Source organism: Littorina saxatilis, linkage group LG9, assembly GCF_037325665.1.
Source record: "Littorina saxatilis isolate snail1 linkage group LG9, US_GU_Lsax_2.0, whole genome shotgun sequence".
NCBI lineage: Eukaryota > Metazoa > Mollusca > Gastropoda > Littorinimorpha > Littorinidae > Littorina > Littorina saxatilis.
The window spans coordinates 12509438-12531549 of NC_090253.1; the positions used below are offsets into that span (position 1 = coordinate 12509438).

General features: G+C 41.9%; 2 protein-coding genes across 2 annotated transcripts in view; one reads left to right on the forward strand and one right to left on the reverse strand.

The window, feature by feature from the left end:
* Positions 1-29: 29 nt before the first annotated feature.
* LOC138975292 (DNA-directed RNA polymerase II subunit RPB11-a-like) lies at positions 30-6304 on the reverse strand. Its single transcript, XM_070347949.1, has 4 exons — positions 6174-6304; positions 4731-4820; positions 2690-2864; positions 30-202 (listed from the first exon to the last, which is right to left on the reverse strand). The coding sequence occupies exons 1-4, from the start codon at positions 6224-6226 to the stop codon at positions 167-169; spliced, it is 354 nt and encodes a 117-aa protein (XP_070204050.1). The 5' UTR covers positions 6227-6304; the 3' UTR covers positions 30-166.
* A 1449-nt stretch (positions 6305-7753) lies between these two features.
* The window catches only part of LOC138975293 (uncharacterized), a 28636-nt gene continuing 14277 nt past the window's right edge, over positions 7754-22112 (forward strand). Inside the window, exons 1-7 of the mRNA XM_070347950.1 lie at positions 7754-8813; positions 14789-14987; positions 15526-15732; positions 16108-16307; positions 17592-17799; positions 20257-20562; positions 21345-21574. Coding sequence (XP_070204051.1) covers positions 7989-8813; positions 14789-14987; positions 15526-15732; positions 16108-16307; positions 17592-17799; positions 20257-20562; positions 21345-21574 — 2175 coding nt within the window. The 5' untranslated portion in view covers positions 7754-7988. The remainder of the gene's footprint in view (positions 8814-14788; positions 14988-15525; positions 15733-16107; positions 16308-17591; positions 17800-20256; positions 20563-21344; positions 21575-22112) is intronic.

Sequence of the window (22112 nt, forward strand, 5' to 3'; positions counted from 1 at the left end):
ATTACCACAAAACAATCACACTCCTGATGTTACCCTTTAGTACGTTCTTTTTTTATTCAGTTCTTGCAATCCGTTCTCTCACAACATTCTCCCATACAGTTCTATTTACAACGACCATGATGAATGACGGACGATGATGGCTGGGGGGACGTGAAGCAACGTGGTTTCAGATGTCTCCTTCTTGCCTGTCCTTCACAGACTCCTGAAAAATACGAGAAAATAATAAATCTCAATTATGCACTGAAAAAAATAAGGACGTGTATAAATCAACCACAGTGCATACAAACTTGAGCCCCATCAAATGTCTTGAGGGTAAAGGGTAGAAGGACAAGGGGGGGGGGGGCACTTTCAATTATTGCCTAGGAAACGCTGTTTACAGCATGCTCATAGTGAACAAGACTATAATTAACAGGGGTGGGACTTTTCCGCAAATCCGCGGACACAACTTACGAATTCCGCTGGAGTAATCTATTTTTCCACGTCCCATTTCATCACAGTATCTATAACTTGTTGACTGAATGATATGGAGAGAAGTGAAGATGGAACAGAACACTGGAGGCTTGAGAGTTAAATTGTGCTGACTGAAAACTCCTGATAACTAATTGTCATTTTGTGCTTCAATGCATTGAATCATACTATTGCCAGTATTGGATTATGGATACATGGTATGTACCATTACAATGTTACAATTGTTGTGTGAATTTTTGTAAACAAAAAAATGTTGTATGGAGGAGAATGTATTTTTTTTACCTTATCCAAACAAGTTGAATTTTAGTCTCAGAATGCACCAGATTGTACAGATTTTAATGTACCATTTAAAAACATTTCGGGGGAGCATGCCCCCGAACCCCCCCAGAAAAAAGGATTTTCACTTTTTTCACAACAAGAGAGTCCCACCCCTGAATTAAATTTGAATGTGTGCATACAGGATTGAGAGGGTTACAAGAGAAGGGACATCACCCAGCCTATAGCACTCTGTCCCAGGCTAGGTGATGTCCCCTGTCATCACATGCTGTCATCCAAATGACCCCAAATCTAAGTTGTTCTGCAATGTACCGTATTTGACGGATTACAAGACGCACCGTTTTATAAGCCGCACCCCCGACTGTTAACAAAAAAATTGGGACGAGCCACGTATAGGCCGCGCAACAAAATTAGCCGCCGTCAAAAAAAATATAATCAGATCGTGTCAATCAATCAAAACAACCAGGCAAATGAAAGTACGGTATTTGGCGAAATCGGCTCCGAGAATAAACAAGTGAAACAAAGAAGAAAAGTGAAAAAGTTTGAAGAAAAATATCAGACACACAATTTGTAACCAACACACACATGTAGTCCCGCCCGGAATAAGCTTTTTTGGGATGATTTACGACTTTTGCGCACATTTCGAGCAGACGAAAACACAACATGGCGGCTCTCGCTCCTCCAACTATCGTGAGACACAAAAAAAACAAAATCTCGCGCGCGCGAGATCCTCATACATCCGGTGTTTCTCTGTACGCTATCTTGTCACGACGACTCGTTGACAAACGAAGATTCGCGAAAGAAAGAGAAAAGCGCCGAGTCTTGAGTAGAGAGCTAATATAGTACCGGTAATCGCTAATCGAGCGAAATGAAAATCCGCGGCGACTTCCATTTGGTGAATGCTATTCAAGTTTAGGTAACGTTTTAGCCGCATCTTTTCATAAGCCGCAATGCGATTTAAAAAAAAAAAAAGTTGCGGCTTGTAGTCCGTCAAATACGGTACAACAAACACACACACTGAAAGACAGTTTATAGTTAAAATACATAAAAATAATGGTTAACAAATACATAAGGCTAAAAGCCTGGACTTGACCTGTTCTGTAGCTTTTCAAAACTGCTTCAAAGGCTCAGAAAAGGGAAAATGTTGACCTAGTCTAACAAGAGATTATCATTTGATTATGAAGACCTAATAAAGAAGAACAAAATCAACAAATCTAATAAAGTATCATTAGGAGAACTAATTCATTAGTGAATCATTGAATGTGGCTTTACCTGAAGGTAAAATTCCATAAAGATTCTGCAAACAGCATTCTTGAAGAAGGTCTGGGCCAAGAACGTGTACACAGGTTTGGAAAACAAATTGGTTCCCTGACCGCCCCCATAAGATTACAAAAAAGAAAAAGTAACATTTGATTGTGTTCTATGACATCCAGGAGACACAGCTCACACGAATAAATTAGTTCAAGGAGGCTTCCACTGAACCTGTGAAAACCCATGTCTCAAACCCCACACGACGGGCGCAGTGGCCTAGTGGATACAACATCGGCCTCATGCATGTTTACTGATTAAAAGCCCCACAATGATGTGCATGGCAAAAACCAAACACAAATCATCCTAATCGGAAGGTCGTGAGTTAAAATCCTGGCCGATCTCCCAGGTCAACTTATGTGCAGACCTGCTAGTGGCTTAACCCCCTTCGTGTGTACATGCAAGCACAAGACCAAATGCGCACGTAAAAGATCCTGTAATCCATGTCAGAGTTGAGTGGGTTAATAGAAACACGAAAAAAAAACCAGCATGCTTCCTCCAAAAGCGGCGTATGGCTGCCTGTATGGCGGGGTAAAAACGGTCACACACTTAAAACCCCACTTGTGCAAAAACATGAGTGAACTCAGCCCACGAATGAAAAAGAGGAAAAAGCACACATCAACTGGTCAGCACTCACCTTGAATCGTTCCTCCAGCAGCGACACTTCACTCAGAAGATCGGTGATGGCGTTGGTCATGGCTTCAGAAGGGGTGTAGTCGGCGGTGGTCTGAATGCGCACAATGAACTTGTGCTCCAGGGGATGGGGGTTCTTGTAGCCCGCAAAGAGCACCTGGGGGTCCTTCAGCAGCTGACTGTAATCATTGTTCACAAAATTACTGCACAGAAACATCTGGTTTGAAGACCAACAAAAAATGAGGAAAAAAAGGCCTGAAAAGAAATGGAGTTCATGTATAACGTGGAGGAAAGAACAAACAAGTCGCGTAAGGCGAAAATACAATATTTAGTCAAGTAGCTGTCGAACTCACAGAATGAAACTGAATGCAATGCCATTTTTCAGCAAGACCGTATACTCGTAGCATCGTCAGTCCACCGCTCATGGCAAAGGCAGTGAAATTGACAAGAAGAGCGGGGTAGTAGTTGCGCTAAGAAGGATAGCACGCTTTTCTGTACCTCTCTTTGTTTTAACTTTCTGAGCGTGTTTTTAATCCAAACATATCATATCTATATGTTTTTGGAATCAGGAACCGACAAGGAATAAGATGAAAGTGTTTTTAAATTGATTTGGACAATTTAATTTTGATAATAATTTTTATATATTTAATTTTCAGAGCTTGTTTTTAATCCGAATATAACATATTTATATGTTTTTGGAATCAGCAAATGATGGAGAATAAGATAAACATAAATTTGGATCGTTTTATAAATTTTTTTTTTTTTTTTACAATTTTCAGATTTTTAATGACCAAAGTCATTAATTAATTTTTAAGCCACCAAGCTGAAATGCAATACCGAAGTCCGGGCTTCGTCGAAGATTACTTGACCAAAATTTCAACCAATTTGGTTGAAAAATGAGGGCGTGACAGTGCCGCCTCAACTTTCACGAAAAGCCGGATATGACGTCATCAAAGACATTTATCAAAAAAATGAAAAAAACGTTCGGGGATTTCATACCCAGGAACTCTCATGTCAAATTTCATAAAGATCGGTCCAGTAGTTTAGTCTGAATCGCTCTACACACACACACACGCACATACACCACGACCCTCGTTTCGATTCCCCCTCGATGTTAAAATATTTAGTCAAAACTTGACTAAATATAAAAAGAATCTTTTTTTGCCTAATTTGAAGCACATTTTTCTTCCTTTGATCAGCTTTACTCTAAGCAAGAGGAAAAGAACAGATCAGCCAAACAGTTCAACTTTACTCTTAAATGAGCGTCTCAAATAAGCGTGTTGAACTTTTTAGCAGTGCATCGAGTACAACTGTCAGTGTCAAACTAGATTTAACTCATTTGCGTTGTGTCGGAATTGGAAGACAGGCAGCTGTGCTTTGCGTTGCCGACACATTGGAAGTTACAATCTGACGGATATCACGAATTTTTAACGGTGTGAACGGTCCCGCTGACCAAGGAAAACAACCCCCACAATAAACTTCTGCCTGTCTACAGTGGAACCATTCACTGTAAACAGTTCCTTCTCTTCAATTGTTGGGAATAATTTGATTTTTTTGAGGGTGTGCGACCCACGTGTTTTGACTTTTCCAAGATGGCAGATCGTTCTGCTACAAGACGTATTAACTTGAAAAGAGTGCTAGAACTTGTTATTCAGGACAGTTCTGATCTTGACCAAAGTGATGATGATAGTGGAGATGATATTTTAGATTCTGGTGACGAGTTTGTGCCAATGGACGATGATTTGGGTGATGATTCGGACAATGAAAGTGTCGATCATGACATTGTGTATGATGAACCCATGACATAGAAATTGATTTTTTGCTTCAAAGAGGTAGTTTGACTGGATGTGAAGACAACAAAAGGTATGTTCTTTCAAATGTTTCATATATTTTCTAAAAGAGCAAGTTTCAAACTTTGCAAAAATGTAAGGTAGGTAAGGTTATTTTGTGTTGTTGATTTTTTTTAAAAATGGGTCAAAATCGTGCGCCGGGAGGGAACATGAGGGACAATTTAGACGCGTCCTGAATGAGTTAAAGGCACTTACGTTGTGATCATGTTGCCCAGGGTGTGATCCTCCTTGTTCACAGTGAAAATGGCTGCATTTGGTACTTTTGTGTCCTTCTCAATAATGATTCTGCAAAACAAAAAAACAAAATCAGTTCTTGGCATAACATTCTCTGAGATCAGAAACTAACAGTTTTGTTTTAAATTTCAGATTCTAGCAAACACACTGCAGGCCTGAAAGTGGTGAGTATTTTACTCGCCATGGCGAGTACAAACATGTAGATGGCGAGTAGAAATGTTAATCTACTCGCCAAACAAATGGTTGGTTTGGCGAGTAAAAATACTAACATTTGCTCTCTGGCTAGTAAAATTATGAGAAGTACTAGCCAAAGGCCAGTACACCATTTTGTGGACTTTCAGCGCTGCACTGCCCCTGCTAACCCCAAGAAAGATCATAAGTTGGAGGTAACATTTTACAACTAACATAGAAGAGCCTTTAATCCTTCTCACTATCTGGCTTTGGTCTTTGCCTCAGTGATACATTTTGGCAAAACTCCTTTTTTTGTAATGGGAAAGTGGATAGCAAGGACTGCGTTCGGGACACAAAACAGAATGAGAGTAACTACTGCTGTCCTCTGGTCTTTAGCGGTACCCGTCTTTAGTTAATTTTAGAAGCTTCTTAGTAATCTTACTGGTTCGCTGTTCCCAACCGGTCAAAGCAATATATATTACAGTACAAAAACATGTGTCCTTCTTCTTCTTCCGTAGAGGACTGGGTTCTTGCGAACGTCTCCGAGTCCTGCGGTTGAGTCACAGTTACCGAGAGTGGCTAGCTCCGGCAAACAGGGAGATTAAAAAGGTGGGGAGGTTTAAAACTATGTACAGAGGAGAGTGCGTTCAAGGGACTCTCATGCCCGACTGCAGGAGACTGCCGCCGAGACGGGAGCGAAACGACTCCAGGGAGGGGGCCGACGATACCAGTGTTGGCAACTTATTCCATGTGTCAAGCGCAAAGAGCATAATTGTAAAGTTATGATGTTGCGCTATATAAATGCTCATTTATTATTATTATTATTATTATTATTCCAGTCGGAGATTGTGCGGGGGAAAAATGAGTTTGAAAGGGCTGGGTGGAGCCTGATTCTTAATAGAGGAAAGCCAGCTGACTCAACCTGTAGGGTTTAAGAATCAAATCAGATAAACCACTGGGATTCCAAGAAAATTACTGCTAGAACTAGAAGTAGACAGTCAATGGGTGAATGGCTTGGTTTGTCCACAGGCGAAGGTATCGTCCACTGGACTACTACTATCACAGAAAGTAGTCTTTCTGTGATAGTAGTAGTCCAGTGGACGATACCTTCGCCTGTGCTTTGTCTACGCAGTTGCTCCGTTAAGCGTTAATTCATTCACGATCTTAACAGTTTCAGAAGGTGACCAATGACACACAAAATAACAATAACTGTTTAGCAGTCAGAATACGTACTTCTTTTCTCCATCAAACAGCAAAAACGTTTCGAAAGTCGGTGGCGCATTCATTTTGATGCGAGAAGTACACACAAGAACCACAGGAAGTGACACGGAGCAATGAAGATTAGGTTCGCATCAAATTATCAGATATAAAATAAAAAAAACACCTCATGAAGCAGATTAAAAAATAAAATAACGATGTTTTTCTGATGAAATATATTTTAGCTACAAGCATGTGCCAATCAAGAGAAGAAATTCTGAGTTCTTGTATTTTTTCAAAATATAATTGCTTTATGAATGAAAGGTAGATAACTCATTCAGGGCGTTTCACTGCAAACATCCGTCTGTTTGCCTTAGAGTATGACAGCTCCAAAGAGATAAGAATGTGTTTTGGCAGGTAGAGGCAAGGTAAGCACAAGTGATCGCTGCATATGGCAGGTGGATGTAGTGGGCGGTAACGTGAGTTTAATATAAAAGTTGCTACTGTGGGTCATTAAACCATTTCTGCCTGATTGCGTATCGAAATACCTATGCATGATCTTACTACGAAAAATAATAACAATATATTTCGGTTGATTGAACATTTAATTTTAATATTTTTGAACTTCACCTGTTGGGTAATAATGAATTGTACTGTAAGGACCTCTTTCCGTGTAACTGTAAGGTGGATGCTTTTAGTGCTTGGGTCAGGTCTTACTCTTAGTGTGTTAATACTGTTATTGTAAGTATGCAACTTGCGAATGTTGTTGTTTTTACAGTGTGTGTGTGTGTTGACACCTTGCGTTGATAGATTGATGTGTGTGTGTGTGTGTGTGTGTGTGTGTTCAGTTTGTGTTTATTGATTAAACACAAACACATACATAAATAATATACCATATTTTTGGGACTATGCATGTATATATTATAAAGTTCTTCGTTGAAATTGAAATAGGCGCAACTCCCACTTTTAAAGTTTAAAAAATGAGAAAAATCCACACAAAAGGTGCTTTCTGTGTATTGGCCGCAAGTCAAAGGAAGTAAACAGTGGGAATATACATGGGAGTGGGAATATGTTTTCTCCTGGATGTGCAGTGAGATCAAGGCCAGTGCAATCCAATAGGTGGTTGGCCTTAATTCTGACCTCGGGTCAATCACTCAATCAGTCAATGACTGATAGTGATAATCATAATGTGATATTTTTAGCTGAGACCAGCTGCCTGCCCTAGATTACAGGCACTCATCTTTTGACCCCGGTCAATAGGGCGCTGGGTACAAAGTTGAAGAAAAAAGTTGCGCCTTATAGTTATGCTGATGGGGTCTATGTCGACCAAAAGAGTGGGATTCCCTGTAGGTGGAGTTCCTGGAGGGGGATTCCCTGTATACAGGGAATCCCACAGGGTGGAGTTTTTCAATAAAACTTGCAAACCATACTCGAATTTCTAAGAAATATCAAAAAAGATTGAAAAACATCAAATTCTACCGATGTCGCCAAGCATCACGTGACTTTCAGCGATATCAGCGACACGCTACAGGAACTAAATCCTGTGGTATTCCCTGTATACAGGGAATCCCTCTCCAGGAACTCCACCTACAGGGAATCCCACTCTTCTGGTCGACATAGACCCCATCAGCTATAGTTATAGTTCCAAAAGTATGGTACATAATTTCAATTCTCACAGTCACATTGACACACCCATGCACACATCAACAAACACACACCAATTGTTTCTGTAACTGGCATACATTACAATTTAAACAATATTTTTTTCTAGCTGCAGGTACAGTCCATTCCAAAGGCCAGAACAGAAGGTCGCAGAGGAAGGAAGCCTTGGTCAGGGTGAGCACAGCCGCCATGCTTTGTCGACGCCGGTTGCAACGCCTGCGCTCGTGCAACAAGGTGGTCGTGTTCGTAGTCGTTGCACTGTTCGTCGGCGTCTTCTTAGCGTACAGAACTCTCAACAGTCAGGATGCCCGCGCCTCCCCGCGCAGCTCCCTCCCCAGCATGGGAAAGAGAAAACCTCGCTATCAGGCCGCTCCCCAAAGACACAAACTGTTCAACCCCGAAACCAGACTGAAGGTGATGACCCACCTGAGGCAGCAGCTCAACTCTGGGCTGAAGGTGAGCGGCGTGAAAGAGGTGCTGACTCTGCTGTACCCGGCCACTTGGAAGTCGGCCAGTGACCCGGACGGGGTGGCCATCGTGCTCAAGGACAAGATGCTGGAGCTCAACCTGCACAGCCCCATGTCCTGCAAGGAGATCAACGCCTTCCAGATCCAGGGCAGCATCGGCTCTTCCAACCGGAAGTACATCGAGCGGCTGGAGGATCCGCAGAACTCCTACTCCAGCGATGATGGTGATCGGGACCGCGAGCGGAAGCGGCGGAAGCTACTGGCCATCAAAAGCCAGGCTAATGATGTCCAGACTAAGATTGCTTGCATGAAGCAGATCTACAACGCCGATTTCTGTGGCCCCATGGGAAACTACTTGCTGATGCGGGAGATTTTCCTGCTGCGTTTCTTGCAGCACCCCAACCTGATCAGTCTGCTTGGTTACTGTCTCCGTGGTGACCACATCTCCATGGATTTACGACAGAAAGGACTGGTGATGGTGATGGAGGCTGGTTCACCGCTAACCATGGGAACAGTGGCCTCGCTGCAATGGTCGCTCAGAGTCAAGGTCAGCAGAATTCATTTCACTTTAGGTCTTCTTTGCGGTTCTCTGAATATATATCCACATGTATTTGAAAGTTCTTTTTTTTTTTTTAGACTTTTTGTGGTTGGGAAAATTTTCTGCCCGCTTGGGGATAATGTGCAAAAATAGTGTTGTGTTACTGTTACTGTTAGCCTCTTCTTTGTCTTTCATTTTTCAATGAGGTTCATGCATGCCTTTCACTGTGAAATTGGGATCTTTACGTAACAGTGCATCACTGCGTATAAGTAGTCAAGGGAGCTTCTGGGCGCTATCATTATGACAGGTTCTGCACAAAAAGATTATTTTGGGACAACAATATGAATCCATTATGGAAATCAGGAAAGCAGCTGGGTGCTTTGTGACGTCTGAGCTTTATTGCACTCCCCGCCCCCACCCTTTACTTACGGACAAGGTCCTTTCCTTGCATGTGGACAATTTGGCGCACCATCTGAAATCAGGCCAAGCTTTCAAATTGGATAAAATCATGTGGGCCTCTTGGACACATGCCGACATTCAGCACCCTGACGGCTTTCTGTGCAGGGTTGGAGTTTTTGACTCACATGCGAAGCAAAAGTGAGTCTATGTACTCACCCGAGTCGTCCGTCCGTCCGGAAAACTTTAACGTTGGATATTTCTTGGACACTATTCAGTCTATCAGTACCAAATTTGGCAAGATGGTGTATGATGACAAGGCCCCAAAAAACATACATAGCATCTTGACCTTGCTTCAAGATCAAGGTCGCAGGGGCCATAAATGTTGTCTAAAAAACAGCTATTTTTCACATTTTTCCCATTTTCTCTGAAGTTTTTGAGATTGAATACCTCACCTATATATGATATATAGGGCAAAGTAAGCCCCATCTTTTGATACCAGTTTGGTTTACCTTGCTTCAAGGTCAAGGTCACAGGAGCTCTTCAAAGTTGGATTGTATACATATTTTGAAGTGACCTTGACCCTGAACTATGGAAGATAACTGTTTCAAACTTAAAAATTATGTGGGGCACATGTTATGCTTTCATCATGAGACACATTTGGTCACATATGATCAAGGTCAAGGTCACTTTGACCCTTATGAAATGTGACCAAAATAAGGTAGTGAACCACTAAAAGTGACCATATCTCATGGTAGAAAGAGCCAATAAGCACCATTGTACTTCCTATGTCTTGAATTAACAGCTTTGTGTTGCATGACCTTGGATGACCTTGACCTTGGGTCAAGGTCACATGTATTTTGGTAGGAAAAATGTGTAAAGCAGTTCTTAGTGTATGTCATTGCTAGGTTTAGCTGAAGGTCAAGGTCATGTAAAGGTCAAGCATGTGAGTCGTATGGGCTTTGCCCTTCTTGTTTATGAATTAATTTTGCACATTGACACTAGTGCCGTTTAAGAAATTAATTAATTTAAAACAAAATGCCACTGTGCACGGAAAGCAGTCAGGATGTTGGTTTATTGGTATGTGTCTCAATGGAGGGATGTTCTTATTCCATGGGAAAGTCTGGCTTCATCTTAGATGGTGAGTGGAATTTTAGTTTTACAGGAAGGTGTACCTTTAAAGTACGTGACCCTGTACTTGCTGAGTAGGCTAGATGATTATGGTGTTGTGCAGGAAAAACCATCTCTGTGTGTGTCTATACTCTATGTGTTTGAACAAGAAAATCCCTTCTTTGTGACTGAGAGCTTAAACCTTTACCCTAATTCATTATCAGTTCAGTAGTTATCTCATGTACACTAACTTACTATTCAACCATTGTTACTGCATTGAATTTTACTTTGAAACACTTTTTTACTTCAAACCACTTTTGTACCACTCCATTTTGTAATCGAATCGTATGCAGTACCGTATTTGACTGACTACAAGCCGCGACTTTTAAAAAAAAAATCGCATTGCGGCTTATAAAAAGATGCGGCTAAAACGTTACCTAAACTTGAATAGCATTCACCTAATGGAAGTCGCCGCGGATTTTCATTTCGCTCGATTAGCGATTACCGGTACTTTATTTGCTCTCTACTCAAGACTCGGCGCTTTTCTCTTTCTTTCGCGAATCTTCGTTTGTCAACAAGTCGTCGTGACAAGATAGCGTACAGAGAAACACCGGATGTATCAGGATCTCGCGCGCGCGAGATTTCGTTTTTTTGTGTCTCGCGATAGTTGGGGGAGCGAGAGCCGCCATGTTGTGTTTTCGTCTGCTAGAAATGTGCGCAAAAGTTGTAAATCATCCCAAAAAAGCTTATTCCGGGCGGGACTATATGTGTGTGTTGGTTACAAATTGTGTGTCTGATATTTTTCTTCAAACTTTTTCACTTTTCTTCTTTGTTTCACTTGTTTATTCTCGGAGCCGATTTCGCCAAATACCGTACTTTCGTTTGCCTGGTTGTTTTGATTGATTGACACGATCTGATTATATTTTTTTCGACGGCGGCTAATATAGTGACGCGGCCTATACCAAGCTCATCCCAATTATTTTGTTAAAAGTCGGGGGTGCGGCTTATAAAACGGTGCGTCTTGTAATCCGTCAAATACGGTACTTTCCCACGTTTGATACTGATTTTGCAGTGCTCAGTTCGTACATCGTGATTTAAACTTTGTGGAACCCTGTATAATAATTCAGATAAGGCCCACCAAAAAATATCATGTTTTTTTCCGATGACAGGGCCAAAAAGAGTAGGGTTGGTAGGTTGGTTAAATTTGGTTTGTTGTTGCATTATCAAACTTAAAGTCTTTTTTTTTTACCAAGGCGCATGTGGTTTTTTAATTTTTTTTGCTGGAACTTGTGCAACTGCAAGCTGTGTCCCCCTAGGTGTCAGAGAAGAGTAGCTTTCCTTGTAAAGTCTGCTAAATCGAGTTTTGGAATTTTGTTGTTTTTCGTTGTTAAAGTGTCAAGGGAGTTTGAGGGTCAGGAAGAAAGACATTTTTATAAGGTTGGTCAGGGAACTGGAAACTGTATTTTTTGGTGTTAGGCCTAAACAGGAAGGTCGTCAATTTCTGTTCATTTAGAATGGCTAGGAACATGAATTGTGTACTGTACAGTACACACTGTCTCTCACTGGCACTGGCATGGTGTAGACACGAACCTGCATATAATTTTATTAGGCTGAGCTAGCTAGGTTATACTTATAGTCTTGACTTCTACATTTGTAGACAGAAAGAACCTGGTGTTCTAGCAGTAACTGGAGCAGCACGGCAAAAGCCTGAATTTATCTTCCTACTTCCCATTCCCATGCCAATTAACTTGTTACATGCATGAGTGGACATCAATAAGATTGAAGCTGACTTGCTCTGGTGAAGCGAATGTGTGGCGCTGGATGAAAAAAGCACACACTGCTGAATATTTCATTCTTTCCTTTCAAAAAGGTTCAGAAAAAAGATTTAACTGGGTAACAACACGCTGGATAGGTATGAATGATTCATGAACCATTTTTATTGATTCGCTATATGGACCTAGTAACCTTTTCCTGGCATACAGCGGTGTAGAATCAAGATGCATTCACTAGTCAGAAAACTTTGCTTGCCTTTCCTTTTTTTTCACTTTTTTTCTCTTCAATTATAAGTCTCCATTTGTTTGAATTTTTTTTTTTTAATGAGCAGGAATTCAAGTCAGCACTACAGTTTTCTCAGCGTACACTTCTTTGGCGTTCACAACGAAGACTGATAAAGTGATATGAGTTTTACAGGGAGGGATTTGTATTTTGCCTTGATGCTTTTATTGACTCACATGCGAAGCAAAAGTGAGTCTATGTACTCACCCGAGTCGTCCGTCCGTCCGGCCGGCCGGCCGGCCGGCCGTCCGGAAAACTTTAACGTTGGATATTTCTTGGACACTATTCAGTCTATCAGTACCAAATTTGGCAAGATGGTGTATGATGACAAGGCCCCAAAAAACATACATAGCATCTTGACCTTGCTTCAAGGTCAAGGTCGCAGGGGCCATAAATGTTGTCTAAAAAACAGCTATTTTTCACATTTTTCCCATTTTCTCTGAAGTTTTTGAGATTGAATACTTCACCTATATATGATATATAGGGCAAAGTAAGCCCCATCTTTTGATACCAGTTTGGTTTACCTTGCTTCAAGGTCAAGGTCACAGGAGCTCTTCAAAGTTGGATTGTATACATATTTTGAAGTGACCTTGACCCTGAACTATGGAAGATAACTGTTTCAAACTTAAAAATTATGTGGGGCACATGTTATGCTTTCATCATGAGACACATTTGGTCACATATGATCAAGGTCAAGGTCACTTTGACCCTTATGAAATGTGACCAAAATAAGGTAGTGAACCACTAAAAGTGACCATATCTCATGGTAGAAAGAGCCAATAAGCACCATTGTACTTCCTATGTCTTGAATTAACAGCTTTGTGTTGCATGACCTTGGATGACCTTGACCTTGGGTCAAGGTCACATGTATTTTGGTAGGAAAAATGTGTAAAATATTGTTTTTCTCAGTTTTATTGTAAAATTATTCTGAAAGAAAGATCAAGGTCTGTTCAGCATGTGAGTCGTGTGGGCTTTGCCCTTCTTGTTCATATATGTTTTTGACATTACGGGTTTCAAATGAAGATATTATAAACACTACATTACATTATAAGCTGGATTAAAATAGAATAGGTTAGGTGAAAACAAAAATGCTGGATTAAGGTAACCAAAACTGACCTGTTTGTGCCAACCCTAAAACTTTTTTCACCACTTTAAAAAAAATGTAAGATTCACAGACAATGGGCGATATAATAAGACATTTTGCGCTCCAACCAATCTTACTTTTTTTTATTCACGATTGTTATCCTTATTCTTATCCGTTTTTTCTTTGCCTTGACAAAAAACAGCTGCAAAAGAAAAACAAATGCTGGGGTCATTTTTTTGTTACATTTAGTCAAGTTTTGACTAAATGTTTTAACATAGAGGGGGAATCAAGACGAGGGTCGTGGTGTATGTGTGTGTGTGTGCGTGTGTGTGTGTAGAGCAATTCAGACCAAACTACTGGACCGATCTTTATGAAATTTGACATGAGAGTTCCTGGGAATGATATCCCCGGGCGTTTTTTTTATTTTTTTCGATAAATACTTTTGATGAGGTACAGAAAAGCGTGCTATGCAGCACAGCGAAACCACTACCGCGCTGAACAGGCTCGTCAGTTTCACTCCATTATGCACAAGCGGCGGACTACGGTCATTGTGAAAAAATGCAGTGCGTTCAGTTTCATTCTGTGAGTTCCACAGCTTGACTAAATGTAGTAATTTCGCCTTACGCGACTTGTTGAGTTTCATCATTCATGGCATGATAAATGGGAGACACAAAACTAAACTGTTCCTTGCAACTTAGGACTTGGAGATGTCCCAAGTAACTTTCCCTCCTCTGGTAAAATTGATAACGGAACAGGCCATCATTTATTACAATGGTCCCTTTCTTTTAAGACCACAAAAGCCCGGTAGCTCAGTTGGTAGAGCACTGGACTTGTGATCGAAAGGTCGCAGGTTCGAATTCGGGCCGGGACGGACACGGGTCAACTTTATGTGCAGACCCAGAGACGGAAGCCATGTCCCACCCCCGTGTCATCACAATGGCACGTAAAAGACCTTGGTCATTCTGCCATAAGTGCAGGTGGCTGAATACACCTAAACACGCAGACACCTGGGTAGCGCGACTCCGTTGCTGCTAGCTTTCCACTGGGAGGAAGCGACCCGAATTTCCCAGCGATGGGACAATAAAGTAATGAAATTGAAGAAAATGAAGCTGAAAAACCAGGTTTACAAGGGAGAGAGTCTTAAAATAGAAATGTTGTTTACCAACAGTAAACAGGATCCTAAAGTTACAAGGGGGAAAGATTTAAGATTGGTTTGGGGTGTGTGTGTGTGTGTGAGGGGCTAAAGTTAGAATGTGTTCCGCCATATCCTACGCCTTTTTATTCCTCCCTTTAAAAAAAATTTTCATGTTCAAGTTTTTTGTATCTATGTTTGCTACAGCTGGCGTTGGATGTGGCGTATCTTATGGAGTATCTGCAGTCATCTCCCCTTGGAAACGTAGCATTGCCACGTGTGCAGCTGAAGGACTTTGTGTTGGTCGAACATAAGACGCTAAAACTGACAGATTTGGACGAAGCAGAGTTGTCAGAGAAAGCTTGCTACAGGAGCTCAGAGTGCGTGCTCCAAGGCTCAGATGTCGGTGAGTTGGATACTAGATTTTTTGGAACGTGCGCAATGACCTAGTGGATAAGATGCGGGCCTCCTAAGCTAAAGGTTGAGTGTTCAAATCTCGGCTGTGCCTGGTGGGTTAAGGGTGGAGATTTTTCCGATCTCCCAGGTCAACTTATGTGCAGACTTGCTAGTGCCTTATCCCCCTTCGTGTGTACACGCAAGCACAAGACTTTAAGTACACACGTAAAAAATCCTATAATCCATGTCCAGAGTTCGGTGGGTTATATACTGAAACTCTTTTTTGTGTGTACTTAAAGTCTTGTGCTTGCGCGTACACATGAAGGGAGATAAGGCACTAGCGGGGTCTGCACAGAAGTTGACCTGGGAAATCAGAAAAATCGGTGGGTTATATAGTTTATACTGAAACAGCCCGGGAATGCAGAAGAAGAAATATACTGAAACACAAAAACACAAATCCTCTAACATCAACATATTCCATATTCTGAGAAAACGTAATACTGTTGTGAACTTGATGATATGATGATATAATTTTGTGTTTTGATCAGGTGTGGAGTGTCAAATCGGCCACTGCAAGGGACTGAATCAGAAAATCAATCTGCGTGTTATTGGGACCAATGTCCTTGACCCTTTGCTACGACAGGCGCCGCCTGAAGATCGCACCGACGTGGGGGACTTACTGGACAGAATCCACCACCTGGACATTTCTCCGTCTGACCTCGTCAACTACTTGGAGTCCTTGGTGAAAAAATACCGTGAGTGTCGAGCTGTGTGTCGCACAGTTCATTTGTGTTATCGTGTATGTGCACTGTCTATGTCTGTGTGTCAGTGTGGGTGCCAAAATGGACATAATAGTTTCAGCAATTTTTGAAAGTACAAGGCAGTCATTGGGTATTACCTTCCATACCCACCCACCCTCCCACCCCTCTCCCACTGTGAAAAAAGTTTGCTGAAATGTGGCAAAGTTTTTTTTTCTAAAAGGATGCAAAATTGCGGTCTATCTTTTTGTTGATTCATTCATTCATTCATTCATTCATTCATTCATTCATTCATTCATTCATTCATTCATTTATTTACTTATTTATTTATCTGTTTAGTTGTTTTACCTATTTATTTATTTGTTCAACCAGCTGAAACGGAAGAGGATGAGGACTCGGAGGGGTACCATAGACTGAAGGAGAAGGTCAACCGACGGTTTGAGGACCGTCTGTCCATCAAGGACGACATCCAAAGGGAAGAGGAGGATGAAGACGAGGATGAAGAGGATGAGGAAGACGAAGGGATCAACGACAACAACATCGCTGGCAGAGGAAAGCCAGGAGCAGCGCATGTGAGATTTTGTGCATACTCCTGATATAGCCCCGTGGAAGTGGTGCGATACATTGAAAGAAGAGCAACAACTTTTGGATTGGTTCAGTGTGACGATGAAGCTTAAACGGGGGCTAAATCTTAATATTGTCAGTTTTTGTATAGTGTGCAGTCTTGCTGCTTCACTTTTGTAATGGGATTCTCTCTCTCTCTCTCCCTCTCTTCCTCTCTCTCTCTCTCTCTCTCTCTCTCTCTCTCTCTCTCTCTCTCTCTCTCTCTCTCTCTCTCCCTCTCTCTCTCTCTCTCTGTCTGTCTGTCTCTCTCTCTCTCTCTCCCTCTCTCCCTCTCTCTCTCTCTCTCTCTCTCCCTCTCTCTCCGTCTCTCTCTCTCTCTCTGTCTGTCTCTCCAACCCTTCTCTCTCTCCCTCTCTCTCTCTCTCTCTCTCTCTCTCTCTCTCTCTCTCTCTCTCTCTCTCTCTCTCTCTCTCTCTCTCTCTCTCTCTCTCTCTCTCTCTCTCTCTCTCTCTCTCTCTCTCTCTCTCGGCCTCTTTGTTTTAAGGGATTATGTGTTCTTAATAGAGTGATTGGCCTTTTTTTCTTGTTTTTGAAGGGTCAAAAGAAGTTCTAGGGTCGGTGGGAAAAAAAGGGCCGGTTGGGGAATTGGAAACAGGGAATTTATTCTTGGTCTTATCATTGCATGCCACTGGTCTTCAGGGGTGGGACTTTTCCGCGAATCCGCGGATTTCCGTGGACACAACTTACGAATTCCGCTGGAGTAATCTATTTTTCCGCGTCCCATTTCATCACAGTATCTATAACTTGTTGACTGAATGATATGGAGAGAAGTGAAGATGGAACAGAACACTGGAGGCTTGAGAGATAAATTGTGCTGACTGAAAACCCCTGATAACTAATAGTCATTTTGAGCTTCAATGCATTGAATCATACTATTGCCAGTATTGGATTATGGATACATGGTTCATTACGTACGTATGCACCATTACAATGTTACCATTGTTGTGTGAATTTTTTTTGGTTTTTTTGTTTTTGTATGGGGGGTGTGTGTGTGTGAGGAGAATGTCGTTTTTTACCTAATCCAAACGAGTTGAATTTTAGTCTCAGAATGCACCAGATTGTACAGATTTTAATGTACCATTTAAAAAAAATTCGAGGGAGCATAAACCCGCCCCCCCCCCCCCCCCCCCTTATAGAAAAAGGGATTTCCTCTTTTTTCATCACAAGAGAGTCCCACCCCTGGGTCTTATATGTTTGTGATTTTCTCATTCTTTGAACAATATTAACTCCAGGGCGAAGAAGAGAACCCCCAGCCAGACAACTACCTGCGTTTGGACTCTTCCAACTTCCCCGGCCAGTACGACTACCCATGCACTGACTCCCGGGTCTTGTGGGGCTGCGTCATGACCTTTGACACTCTGACCGCGGCCATGGAACACTGCAATTCCGACTCCAGCTGCAAGTCTTTCGTGGTTTTCTCCTCCACCCCTGAACATGAGAGTGAGTAGACAGTACAGCTGGTACAGTGGAAGCCCCCTTTTAAGACCTCCAAAAATCTTTAGAAATCGGGTCTTAAAAAGGAGGGAGTCTTAAAAAGGAGGGAGTCTTAAAATGGGGGTAATTTTACAAAGGCTATGAACAAAAAAATCTGAGAAAGGAGGGTCTTCTTCTTCTGCGTTCGTGGGCTGAAACTCGCACGTGCACTCGTGGTTTTCACGAGTGGAATTTTACGTGTATGACCGTTTTTTTCCCCGCCATTTAGGCAGCCATACGCCGCTTTTGGAGGAAGCATGCTGGGTATTTTTGTGTTTCTATAACCCACCGAACTCTGACATGGATTACAGGATCTTTTTCGTGCGTACTTGGTCTTGTGCTTGCGTGTACACACGAGGGGTGTTCGGACACCGAGGAGAGTCTGCACACAAAGTTGACTCTGAGAAATAAATCTCTCGCCGAACGTGGGGACGAACTCACGCTGACAGCGGCCAACTGGATACAAATCCAGCGCGCTACCGACTGAGCTACATCCCCGCCCTGCCAACATTCCAAAATTCAGAATAAAAAAAACCAAGAAAGGTAGGTTGTTGGAACGTTTGTTATTGACAAAACAAGACATTCACAGATATTTCGACCCAACGGTCTTTTAAGTGAACAGACAAACACATATCAACACAAAACTTATCTTGATAGTTCTATCAGTTTACGTCCACTCGTCAGGAAGCCGAGCGAATGAATTTTTGAGTCACTTGAGAAAAAGTGACTCTATGTAATCGGTCAGTGTTAGTCTGCCTGGCCGGCCGTCCGGCCGTCCGGCTGGCCGTAGACACCACCTTAACGTTGGACTTTTCTCGGAAACTATCAAAGCGATCGGGCTCATATTTTGTTTAGTCGTGACCTCCAATGACCTCTACACTTTAACGATGGTTTCGTTGACCTTTGACCTTTTTCAAGGTCACAGGTCAGCGTCAAAGGAAAAATTAGACATTTTATATCTTTGACAAAGTTCATCGGATGTGATTGAAACTTTGTAGGATTATTCTTTACATCAAAGTATTTACATCTGTAGCCTTTTACGAACGTTATCAGAAAAACAAGGGAGATAACTAGCCTTTTCTGTTCGGCAACACACAACTTAACGTTGGGCTTTTCTCGGAAACTATAAAAGTGACCGGGCTCAAATTTTATGTGAACGTGACTCATTGTGTTGTGAATAGCAATTTCTTCCTGTCCATCTGATGCCTCATATAATATTCAGAACTGCGAAAGTGACTCGATCGAGCGTTTGCTCTTCTTGTTTTTTTATGATAGAGTTTTTTATAAATTCATTCGCTCGGCTTCCTGACGAGTGGACGTTTGTCTGTTCCCTTAAAAGACTGTTGGGTCGAATTATCTGTGAATGTATTGTTTTGTCAATAACAAACGTTCCAACAATCTACCTTGTTTTTTGAATCTTAAAAATGGAGGTCAATTTACAGATGTTATGAACAGAAAGTCTGAAAAAGCAAGGTGTTAAAAGGGGAGGTGAGTCTTATATTGGAGGCTCAAAGACGGGCGCAGTGGCTTGGTGGTAAGACGTCGGCCTCCTAATCCGGAGGTCGTGAGTTCGAATCCCGGTCGCTGCCGCCTGGTGGGTAAAGAGTGGAGATTTTTCCGATCTCCCAGGTCAACTTATGTGCAGACCTGCTTGTGACTTAACCCCCTTCGTGTGTATACGCAAGCACAATACCAAGTGCGCACGGAAAAGATCCTGTAATCCATGTCGGAGTTCGGTGGGTTATGGAAACACGAAAATACCCAGCATGCCTACCCAACGAAAGCGGAGTGAAGCTGACTATGCTCTCAGAGTATAGTGTGGGGAACCCAAATGGGCAAACGAGCTCACACGTAACCAGACAATTCTGTAACGCTGAAGAAGAAGAAGATGGAGGCTCATAAAGGGGATTCCGCTGTGGTTGATGATATAGGTATCATTTTTGCTTGTCTTGTGTTTGTCCATCGCACAGTGAGGTTGGTCCTTGAGTTTTCACAAGTGCCACTCTATCATAAACTGAAATGACATGAAAGAAACGTAACTAAAAGGAAATGAAGTATAAAAAAAAGAAAAAAAGGGATCAATCCATAAGCCTAATTTCGATTGGGCGAGGTCTTTTTCACGAAGCTAATGCACAAAGCTTTGGGACTGAATTTTTGGTATAAAGACTTTGCGAGTCTTCGCAAAGTCAACTTTGTGCTCAATTATGGAGAGCCTGTAGAATCACATGTTTGAGGCAAATAATCGCATTAAATTTTGTTTGTTATTGATGTTTTATTTTCAGGTAAGATGACAACGGTAATTACGAAACAACAAAATCAGTTTCATTTAAGGATGGTTTTTTTCCCCCATTGATAAAGTGCCAGTGGTGTTTAGAAAGCAATCAAGTCGCTGTTATTTATTATGGATGCGTTTTTTTTCTCCAGGTAAGATGACGGTGGTGTTTAAAAGCAAAAACTCAGGTTCACCCCACTCTAACCTGGGCACGACACTCTTCGTCAAGAAAAAGGCTTTCCCCTCTCGAGACGAACAGCCGCTGGTGAACAAGGGAGTCAAGGAGAACGAAATTGCTGCGGACGTTAAGTTGAAGGTCAAGGACAGCGAAGCCGTCAAGGTCGATCCATGGGCCAAGGTCAAAGAGATGCAGGACTGCATCAAACGCAGCCGAGCCATTCAGGAGGATGCTTTGCGTAGCCGAGAAAAGCGGCTGATGGCTCACATGGGCCTCAAAGGTGAATGACCTCTGTGAAGAAGATATATATGCAGCTACCTGAATGGGGCAGCGGAAATTAAGAATACTTTTGTATGGTGTTGATCTACTATATGGAAGCCTAAACAGCTTTCGTTGGAAAATGAGCTCTAATCAACTTCTTCACTTGAAACAAAGGCCAACACATCAACTAATGACTACAATAAACTCTTTATTTGTATATTTCTGATAACATTTTACACTTGAAAAGACAAAAAAATGAAAGTAGACATGTTTATCAGCCCCCAAAAGCTATAAACCCAAAACACATAGTTTTGTGATTTTTGAACATTGCCTTGTGTGGGGTCTCCCCTTAAAGAGGTCCTAGCATTAGCTCACCCATGAAATGTAGAAATGAAATGATGGAGGGATATAGTTTTTACCTTATTATATAATGTCAATTGGAAGTCTGGTTCATGCTAATTTGTGAAATAATGCTTAAAAAGTAATTTTAAGAGAAAACTATGAGAGAATTTGCTTGTAGGTTTACTAGAGTACAGATTTACAGCTGTGTCAGTTTTGTTCAATTATCTTTAAGACAAAATAAGAAAAAATGTACTTGTGGGTTACTAAGGTACCGTTTTACATTTGTTATTTTTCCAAATAATCTGTGTCAGAGACTTGTATGGAAAATATCTGCTCAGAAAGTGTGTGTATGTGTGTGCATGCACAGGTGCATGCCTGTGTGTGTGTGTTAGTGCTTGCATACACAAGTCCACGTCTGTATTCATGTACGCTTTCATTCACACATTTGTACGCGTGCAGGCAAGCAAGAGAAAGACTGGCAGAGAGCAGTAAGAATCCGGAGCATCATAAGCTACTCCAACGTCAAGCCGCTGTCGGGCCAGGGGGCTCGGGGCGGGTCCGTCCTCGTCTACTACAACACCTCCAGCGCGGGCCACACAGTCACGCGGGCCAAGTTTATGGTGGAGGAGGGCCCGACACAGAACCATGTAGGCTTCGCTCTCGTCTACCACATTGATAGGCTGCTTGGGGTGAGTGTGTAACGAGATAGCTGATTGGTCGACTGCTTGACTGGGGGTGAGACAGTGTATGTTTAACGAGATGACTGATTGGTTTACTGCTTGACTGAGTGAATAGTGTCAGTTGAATAGACGAATTCCGGAAATAACTCTGTTGGGTTTTTGACTCGCATGCGAAGCAAAAGTGAGTCTATGTACTCACCCGAGTCGTCCGTCCGTCCGTCCGTCCGGAAAACTTTAACGTTGGATATTTCTTGGACACTATTCAGTCTATCAGTACCAAATTTGGCAAGATGGTGTATGATGACAAGGCGCCAAAAAACATACATAGCATCTTGACCTTGCTTCAAGGTCAAGGTCGCAGGGGCCATAAATGTTGTCTAAAAAACAGCTATTTTTCACATTTTTCACATTTTCTCTGAAGTTTTTGAGATTTAATGCCTCACCTATATATGATATATAGGGCAAAGTAAGCCCCATATTTTGATACCAGTTTGGTTTACCTTGCTTCAAGGTCAAGGTCACAGGAGCTCTTCAAAGTTGGATTGTA